Source organism: Sinocyclocheilus anshuiensis, unplaced genomic scaffold, assembly GCF_001515605.1.
Source record: "Sinocyclocheilus anshuiensis isolate Anshui unplaced genomic scaffold, SAMN03320099.WGS_v1.1 scaffold2214, whole genome shotgun sequence".
NCBI lineage: Eukaryota > Metazoa > Chordata > Actinopteri > Cypriniformes > Cyprinidae > Sinocyclocheilus > Sinocyclocheilus anshuiensis.
This window is the reverse complement of record NW_015555849.1, coordinates 37,576-47,822: the sequence shown is the minus strand read 5'-3', so window position 1 is coordinate 47,822 and position 10,247 is coordinate 37,576. Positions and strand designations below refer to the sequence as shown.

Below are 10,247 nucleotides of genomic sequence, written 5' to 3'. Positions count from 1 at the left end.
GCTTGTTGTTTGTCATTTCTCCGATCACAAATGCAGACATGGTTTATGTTTGCGCGATGCAACGCAACACGTAAAAAGACAGTATAAGTCATTATAATCAGTACTTATGTCCCCACTGGATGCAACAAATGCCTCGTTTATAATGGGTTTTAATGTTTTTGTCTCGTCGCTCCGGCCGGACAGGGCATCACAATATGGTAAGGGGCGTAACATTTCCGTCACACGCTTGAGGTATTCGGCCAATCACAACGCACTGGATAGCTGGCCAATCAGAGCACACCTCGCTTTTCAGACCAATGAACTTTGTAAAAATTGACTAATTTTAGAAAGGCAGGGCATAGAGGAGAAACAATAATGTACAGTATGTAGAAAATAATGTTTTTTTAACCTTAAACCGCATAAACACATTTCATTACACCAAATGCACAAAATAATGTTCTTTTTTTAGCAATGTCATATGACCCCTTTAAAACTTTTAAACTGACATTATTACAAAGTGCACTTTTTAAAAGTGTGCTTGCAAAACAGTCATGAATGAGCACTCTACGTACACTTTCATTAATGTGATATTATTTGCAAGTACAGTTTATTAAAAATATACTTTTATGATTTGAAGTACACTACAACTTCACATTCAATAGAGTTAAGGGCACTTCTTTTTCACAAGGGTCATTCATGGTATGTATCAGAGAACCGTCGTAGTAAAATATCATCACTCTACCTCGATACTAACACAGTACTTTTCTGTAATTGTCTACAGAAGGATTTTAATGTAAATGTTTGTAGCATCACCTCTGAATCAACAGTGACAGCTGTGTCTCCCAGTCGACCCTGGCGCATGTTCTGAATTTGGGTAAGAACATTGCGAGCTGCTTTAATCTCCGCCCACAGCAGATCTACGTCTGTACTGCTGTCCACTACACCCTATTAGACAAACACACACAGATATTCCTACACTATTTATGAGATAAAGTGGTCCCAAAAAGTATTTGAACACTGACGGCACACAAAAATGTCTGAAGGTCTTTAGAATAACATTTCAAAGCGATTATCATCTGGAATCAAAAACTGCAGGAGGTTTTCTCTTCACTAACTTCACTTGTCTTCAACATTTTTTTTTTTTTTGCTCAGTGACTTTTAATCAACTGTGTTTTGGTGGACAGATGAAGTCATTTATCCTTAATTTCAAACACGGGTGTCCTAAAGAACCACATTAAAGGGATAGTTCACCCAAAAATTAAAATGATGTAATCATTTACTCAACCTTATGTTGTTACAAACCCATAAGACTTTTGTTCACCTTTGGAAAATAAAGACATTTTTAATGTTCATTTTTTTGTCAATCCATTGAAAGTCTTGCCGATTTCAAGCTTTCAAGCTTCAGTAACTTCATAAAGACATCATAAAAGTAACCCAAATGAATTGAGAGGTTTATTCCAAGTCTTCTGAAGACAAAGTTGTTTTATATGATGAACACATTTAATTTATTCACATATAAACATTGAACAACACACATGCATAGAGCACATCGAATATGATAAAAGGCTTATACGATGAATTTGCTCATCGTAGCTGAATAAACCTCACATGTCAAGCAAGTGCTGATTGTGTCTCTTCAAAGACTTAATTCATATGGATTACTTTTAAGACATTTTTTACTAACTTTCTGAAGCCTTTGGTGGAATGGACTTAAATGGAGGGATATCTTCACTTGTGTTTCAAAGATGAACGAAAGTTCATTTTGAAACCAAATTTTCATTATTTAAGTATGAACATGATCCACTAACATCAGACAATAACAAGTATCCAAATAATTTTTGTCTTGTTTGAACATTATGTCTATTATAATTTCAAACCCTTTTTTGTAAATAATAGAGGTTTATTCCAAGTCTTCTGAAGACAAAGTTGTTTTATATGATGAACACATTTAATTTATTCACATATAAACATTGAACAACACACATGCATAGAGCACATCGAATATGATAAAAGGCTTATACGATGAATTTGCTCATCGTAGCTGAATAAACCTCACATGTCAAGCAAGTGCTGATTGTGTCTCTTCAAAGACTTAATTCATATGGATTACTTTTAAGACATTTTTTACTAACTTTCTGAAGCCTTTGGTGGAATGGACTTAAATGGAGGGATATCTTCACTTGTGTTTCAAAGATGAACGAAAGTATGAACATGATCCACTAACATCAGACAATAACAAGTATCCAAATAATTTTTGTCTTGTTTGAACATTGTCTACTATAATTTCAAACCCTTTTTTGTAAATAATTCTTTGCTTGAAAAGTGTGTTTGACAAAATAAATGTCACTTTAATTTTATTTTGTCATCTAATAGAATAAAATTCTTATATTTTAAGTGATTTCAGTGTCCGAATACTTTTTGTCACCACTGTATGTAATTTCGATTTCGATAAATTTTCAATTTAAGAGATTATATATGTGACCCTGGACCACAAAATCAGTCATAAGGGTAATATAAAATTCTTATATTTTAAGTGATTTCAGTGTCCGAATACTTTTTGTCACCACTGTATGTAATTTCGATTTCGATACATTTTCAATTTAAGAGATTATATATGTGACCCTGGACCACAAAATCAGTCATAAGGGTAATTTTTTTAAAACTGAGATTTCTGCATCATCTGAAAGCTGAATAAATAATGCAAAAAAATCTAAATATTGAGAAAATCGCCTTTAAAGTTGTCCAAATGAAGTTCTTACTTAGCAATGCATATTACTAATCAAAAATGAAGTTTTGATATATTTACGGTAAGAAATTTACAAAATATCTTCATGGAACATGATCTTTACTTAATATCCTAATGATTTTTGGCATAAAAGAAAAAAGGATAATTTTGACCCATACAATGTATTTTTGGCTATTGCTACAAATATACCCCAGCGACTTAAGACTGCTTTTGTGCTCCAGGGTCACATATTTTGAGGATTTTTCACAGATTACCAGTGCAGCAGAAAACAGGTGATATCTCCCCCCGGAAACTTCTGCCATTTGCTTCACAGTCTCCTACGACAGCACACATCAATCAGTGACAATAATGAGAAACGTCCCTCTGCATATTACATAAAGACCGTCTATGACACTCACAATGGCGGCCGGACTGCTGCAGCTGTAGGCGACCGCATGAACACAAGGCATTCGGTTCTGAGTTAAAAAATCACATATAACGTCTACTGTCTGATCAGGGCTGAAAAAAAAAAATAATAATCATTAGATAATCATTATAAGGTTCCAAACATAATTTCGCATCAGTAACTTAAACTGCAAACAGTGACCACACGTTTTCATCTGCCTTGTTTCCAAAGTATTTTTTCTATTGATTTTCTCCATGAGCTTTCTATGATACAGAGTTATGAGTCAAGGACCAAATTAAGCCACTCCATTATGACATTGAAACATTTGATTTGAAGCAAAAAACGAGAGTGTAAAGAGACTAGATTACATGATTTGCAATGCTTCATGGGAGTGGGCTGCTGAGCTATTTATATTTCCAAATTGCACTGACTTTGGTCTTTTACAGACGAATAGAGCAACCATTTAGATTTAGCAACCTCACAATTCATGGTGGATCTGTCTTGAAAGCTTTATATGTTATCACTTAAAGTCTGTTTCTCCATGGAGAAAATGAGAAGGATTTTTACTTCTTTAACCCCGCTGTTGCACTCTATTATGCCTAGGCTGCCACTTTTAAACCATCTCCTCAGACATTACCAATTATAGCACTCAAACTGTTTAAGGAAAATGGACTGCAAATATGTCTAAAGGCGGCCGTGAATGTGAAGGACATGAAAAGGCTGCTGGCTCAAGTTAAGTTAAGAAACAGTGATTCATCACAGCAAGACAAACTCTCACCGAGAGCCCAGGATGATGAGTAGTGTGTCCAGCTCTGAGCGGGTCAGTGCCCTCTGTAGCGCCTGCAGGAGACCACAGCCTCCACCTGCCCGCAGCTGCATGACCCACGCACAGCACTCCCTGAGCCTGAGACAGCATGCGTTCACTCAGAAAGAGCCTCCTGCTCTTGAACTCATTCATGTTTCTTTACATGTAGCATAACAAAAAAAGGATACTGTGTAGCTATATTCCAAAACCTAGCGAGCTGCTTCCGTAGGCATCAACATAGACGAGCTCCCGGCATGAAGACTGTTTCAAGAGCTAGGTATCATAAAAATTGCTAACAGCAGAATGAACTGATGGGGTAAAGGGCTTACATGATCACTGTCCGTATTATGACTTATAATACACTGCACATAACCAATTAGCCACATATATATATATAAAAAAAACTTGTTTGATTGAATAGTGGAGAGGCAAATGAGTAGTGTGTGATCTGTGTTGTGGAAACAACGTCACCCACCTTAGTGGACAGGTATCCAGCGGTTTGTCCCAAAGGCTGCTGACTTCTGAGCCGTAGGACAGCAGATGCAGCTGTTTTTTGAAGCGCAGTTGCTTGTCGATGAGAGTCTTTGGTAAAAAGAAACCACAAAATGAGCAGTGTAATCGATTAATTGAATAAAATAAAGCATGCAGTTGAAGCAACGACTCATTTGGGATCCTACTAGAAGCTCTCGCTGGAGATCTGCTAGTCTCTCTGTAGAGCAGGTCAAATCAGACGTGTCGACAAGCACTCCGACGCGGGACCCGTTCACAACCCCAAACACCTGACAGATCAAACCAAACCAACACAGGACATCAAAGTTCTGCTTAAACCAGATTCATGGAGTGAAGATCTCAGAGATTCAATTTACCTTCCTGTTTCCTTGACTGAGCCACTTGATTTGATCATGGTACATCTCAATGGCACTACAAACAAACACCTCAATTCAAAAATCCATTTTGGGTTATTATATTCAAAAACAGTTTTATAAACATGAAATCATGACCCATGATCTGTCAATTGTGTAATAAAACTAACAACATACTGACTTCTAAAGCCACCTGTGTCTTTTCAGTACTTTACTGCACCCATTATTGTGATTCATTTCATCAGTTAATCTGTCATGTATTTTGTCATATAATGTAATTAATTCAACTTTTCGACAGGCCTGTGACATGTACTGCATTCAGCAGCACTGAGCAGGATAACGTATCATCATGGTGACTGTGCAGTGGAGGAGATGATGCTCACATGTAAAGCTGTTCTTCAAAGTCTGCCAGTGACTCACTGCTGATGTGCATCTGTTTGCTCACCCCGTCTCCTCTCTCCGATCTGACACACACACACACACACACACACAGAGAGAGAGAGAACACAAGTCTGGTACTGGTTGGAAAAAATTCACAAAGAACATGTCAGTCATATTTCACCAAAAGCAATGTTTTGCATTAAAAAAACAGCCTATTTTTAAGGCCCCATAAGATATTTTTATATCATTAACATTTTTATGACAATTAAACATTTCTCGCACAAATTATTAGAACTGCTAACACTTACATATTGTATTACACAAATATCTGGACCCAACAATTACACATGAAAACATTAGCATTAAAAGCATTAATGCACTGAATTGAAAGCATTACTCATTGGGTCCAGCACTTTTTATTAATCGTGACTAAATATTTGAACTAACTGGCACAAACTGACAGTTTACAGTCATAATGCATAACAACATGATAATCCAAAAATAGGCTTTATTTTCTTTATGCAAAACATCGTTTCTAATTGTTTTTATGCCATAGCACATACTTTTAAAAATAGTACTTATTATGGAAATAATATGTGGCCCTGGACCACAAAACCAGTCATAAGGGTCAATTTTTGTCGCAATTGAAATTTATACATCATCTGAAAGCTGAATAAATACGCTTTCCATTGATGTGTGGTTTGTTAGGATAGGACAATATTTGGCCGAGATACAACTATTTGAAAATCTGGAATCTGAGGGAAAAATCGATCATTTTGACCCATACAATGTATTTTTGGCTATTGCTACAAATATACCCCAGCGACTTACGACTGCTTTTGTGCTCCAGGGTTGCATATACTATATTAAGAATATACTTAAGTGCGAACTGAATTTAATGTTTTGACACTTATCTGTAAGTCTGTAATGCATTAAATTGCACTTTAGAGTGCTATTCTGACAAAGTATGTTTTTCATTTGTTTGTTTTTTTACCCATTTACATCTTTATATGTAATGCCATAATAATTCAAGTGTCATTGATATATTGTTAAAGAGTGTACTGCCAAATGTATAAGAATTCATGCAAAAATATACTTTGTCATTTCTATTGAGTTCGAATGTCATGTTTTAAATATATTTGTAATTACACATTTGTAATGATAATTTAGTACATTTAAAATATAGTAACACAATGTAATATCAAAAAAACACACTAGTTACAATTATAATCAAGTACTTTACACGTGATTTAATTAGTTAGCCTTAGTCAACATTAAAATAAGTGAAAAAATTTTTAAAGCACGACAAAAGATTAAAGCAAAGTACTTTTTAAATAAAACGTTCAACTTTAAAAAATAAAAAAAAAGTGTACTTTTTTTTAAAGAAATGTGTAAGAAACAGTCATGAAAGTGTGCTCTCTTTAAGTAAAATGAATTTCATTAATATTATATTATGTCCAATGACTTAAGATTTGAAGTACACTACAAGTGCACATTCAATACAATTAAGCACATTTATTTTTCATACGGTTGTGCTTTTCTTACTGTAAAAGAAGCCACACAATACTACCTTAAATGGAATTTTCTGTCAAATAATGGTAGGTTTACGGTCTGTATTTGTGGTGTGCATTAAATCTAAAAGCATGGTTTATAATTTCATAAAAATAAAATATTGAGCTTGCATTCTCGTTACCTGTTTTTTGAGAACAGCAGGTCATTATAATTCTACCACCTGGTTTCTAAGACCCAAACTAATTCACGTGCTTTGAAACAACATTTTGAACAGATATCGTGTGGGGAGTTTGTTGTTGATGACATAACCTGTGCCAAACAAATCTGCAATCATTTCATACACTTTTTGACAGCTTTGTTAGTTATAATGGGAGCATTCTAGATTGAGAATTCGCATTGCTCTCGGTGTAGACAGGGTGGAAGTCAAACAGCACAGGGTGCAATGAGTATACTGTTGTGTAAACTTACACAGGAGCAGTGGTGCAGAGTGACAGGAGGTGAGAGAGAGACAGTCCACAGCTCTCCAGACCGCTCGACTCCAGCCAGTGCTCTGAGCTCTCATACGCATCAGTGTGATCCATCCGCTTCTGCATGAGCTCAGTATTAATGATGATTCATGGGTCAATAATACAGCAGTGTGCTCTCACAACAAAACCAGCTTGAGGATTTCATACAGCAATGGAACTCAAAGGCCATTCAATATGTAGATAAGTTTATTTCTTGGACTTGGAGAAATGTAGCATTGTGAAACTGCAGTGAATGGGTGCCGTCAGAATGAGAGTCCAAACAGCTGATAAAAACATCACAATAATCCACAAGTATGTCTTGTGAAGTGATGCATGTTTGTAAGAAACAATTAAGGTATTTGAACATTAAACCACCGCTTCTCGCCAAAATGTGAGTCCATAATCCATAATTATGGATTTATGGACTCATAATGCCTCCAGTGAAAAAGTCGATCCCCTGTTGTCCTCTCACATCAAAATCCACCAACACATTTGTTTAGAATTGTTTTCACTTGTAAAAAGCGCTTGATCTGGGACGTCGTGGCCTAATGGTTAGAGAGTTGGACTCGTAACCCAAAGGTTGTGGGTTCGAGTCTCGTACCGGCAGGGATTGTAGGTGGGGGGAGTGAATGTACAGCGCTCTCTCCCACCTTCAACACCACGACTGAGGTGCCCTTGAGCAAGGCCCCAACTGCTCCCCGGGCGCCGCAGCATAAAAATGGCTGCCCACTGCTCCGGGTGTGTGTTCACGGTGTGTGTGTTCACTGCTGTGTGTGTGCACTTTGGATGGGTAAATGCAGAGCACTAATTCCGAGAATGGGTCACCGTACTTGGCCACGTCACTTTCACTTTCATCTGTGCATATTTCTCTCCTGGTTCAGACGAGACGACTTTTTCATTGGACAAAGCAAAAATAATTGTATTTTAACAGGTATTTGTTGTATTAATATACCTTTAATATACAACAGGTAATTGTATATTAAAGGTTAAAAAGTCTAAATGAGGAATTTGTTTCTGACAAACACACTTTTCACAAGATGATAATTGATAGTTGTGGATTATTGTGATGTTTTTATCAGCTGTTTGGACTCTCATTCTGACGGCACCCATTCACTGCAGAGCATCCATTGGTGAGCAAGTGACGCAATGCAACATTTCTCCCAATCTGTTCTACTAATACAAACAAAAACTCAACGACATATTGGATGCCCTGAAGGTGAGTACATTTTAGCAAATTTTCATTTAGGCAGGAACTATTCCTTTAAAATGTATTATTATTAGTATTATTAAACTGCATGAATAAATTTAGGTGAACAGGTGGCAGTGAAGTCGCCATTACATTTTCTCTGAAGACCGGTGGGATTTCCATGGAGGACTGATCACTCAACAAAGCCTCACAGGGACTGTTCTCTAGCCTACAGACCATTAAAATAAGACACGAAAGGGAAAAAATGAAGGAAAAGAAATGGCTCTTTATAATCTAGCACAGATGAATACAGAAACAAAAGGTTAAAACCTGTATAATCTCACCACTTGACAGGCCCTGTCTTCTGCTCCATACGGAGATGCTCTTTTCTTGGCAGGATCTCCCAGGTGCTGCAGGTTCTCTGTGAGCGCTATGAGATAACAGTGTATAGTGATGAGCAATGCTTAAATCTTGGAGGATTGATCTCTTCATACTGCAAACACTCTTCTACACTATCATAGAAAAGTACAGTTGTTACCTGAAGGTTTCTGCCTGACTTGACCCATAAACGTGACGTTTGTTACTGTAACGTAGTCAGGTTAATCCAGTTATAATTGCTATAAGAGTCTTTGTCATTCTGAAAAAGTTTTCATTCGCCTGAAATCATCATATGAATGTATCTTAGTACATACAACAATCCCCGGACTATTGAGAGTGCTCTTCTTTGTTACAATGTGTATCTATGTAGCCTACATTACCATTCAAACGTTTATATAGCCTAGTAATTAATATTTAATTAATAAAGCAAGGAGGCATGACAATAAAGACAAGTAATGTTACAAAAGATTTCAACATCAAGTAAATGCTGTTATTATGAACGTCCTATTCATCCAAGAATCACGTTTTTCACAAAAATACTAAGTAAGCACAACTGTTTTCAACATGGTTATGATAAGAAATGTTTCTTGAGCAGCCAATCAGAATGACTTCTGAAGGACCACGTGACGCTGGAGCGGCTAAAAATTCATCACAGTAATACACTACATTTTCAAAAATACTCAGAAAACAGTTATTTTAAATTGTAGTAATATTTCAAAATATTGCGGTTTTCACTGTATTTTTGAACAAATAAACGCAGCCTTGGTGAACACAAGAGACTTCCTTCAAAAACACTTAAATCTTACCTTTATATTGCTTGCTGCTATGTTTATGTTTGCTAAAGCGCTTTTAGTATTGGCTGTAAGCGCACTATGTAATTGTTGTTGTTATTATTAGTAAATTATGATGTAGTCTTCAGCTCATGTATTTCAACGATGTTTTAATTTAACGAAAGAATGAAAAAGAAACGACTCTGAACGGAGATGCTATGGTTACAGCAGAAACGAGCTAACTATGCTATTTTGCAGGAAACAGAGCGGCTACCATGGTGAGGTATTGCAAGGTTATTAATGTTTACCTGCACAGACTCCGAGCGGCGCAGAAATCACCGAATGTCCTTGGGTGGGGTTCAAACACTGATCTATATAATCTATTATATGATATAATATAATGGTTCAAACTCAGCAATGACTGACAGCTGCGCTGTGTTAGGCGTCTCCATAGCAACCGACGAGTGCAGCGCTGTCGCGGAGCTCACGAGCTCATGTTGACATTGTATGAAGACATTTTCATGATCGGCGTGTATCAGTGCAATTATTGCTCAGACTTAAGGATATGAATAAAAGCTGAGCTTTAAACTTTAGCGCTTCCTGCAGCATGTTGAGAACAGGTGTGCTACACATCCGATGAAAAACCTTGAATATGTGTTGCAAGGAAGAAGATATAAACACTTTTTATAAATAATTTTACATATAAACAATTGTTCCTAATATTTTTTTTTTTTTT

The 10,247-nt window shown here is 36.4% G+C and overlaps 1 protein-coding gene across 1 annotated transcript in view; it reads right to left on the bottom strand.

The window, feature by feature from the left end:
- LOC107675622 (von Willebrand factor A domain-containing protein 3A-like) overlaps window positions 1-9,865 on the bottom strand; it is a 26,653-nt gene extending 16,788 nt beyond the window's left edge. The window contains exons 1-12 of the mRNA XM_016470023.1: window positions 9,820-9,865; window positions 8,708-8,793; window positions 8,517-8,592; window positions 7,140-7,258; window positions 5,162-5,242; window positions 4,782-4,836; window positions 4,593-4,694; window positions 4,391-4,497; window positions 3,889-4,014; window positions 3,124-3,223; window positions 2,980-3,042; window positions 793-924 (exon numbers count right to left, since the gene is read on the bottom strand). Of these exons, the coding sequence (XP_016325509.1) occupies window positions 793-924; window positions 2,980-3,042; window positions 3,124-3,223; window positions 3,889-4,014; window positions 4,391-4,497; window positions 4,593-4,694; window positions 4,782-4,836; window positions 5,162-5,242; window positions 7,140-7,258; window positions 8,517-8,592; window positions 8,708-8,736 (990 nt within the window). The 5' untranslated portion in view covers window positions 8,737-8,793; window positions 9,820-9,865. The remainder of the gene's footprint in view (window positions 1-792; window positions 925-2,979; window positions 3,043-3,123; window positions 3,224-3,888; window positions 4,015-4,390; window positions 4,498-4,592; window positions 4,695-4,781; window positions 4,837-5,161; window positions 5,243-7,139; window positions 7,259-8,516; window positions 8,593-8,707; window positions 8,794-9,819) is intronic.
- Window positions 9,866-10,247: the final 382 nt, after the last annotated feature.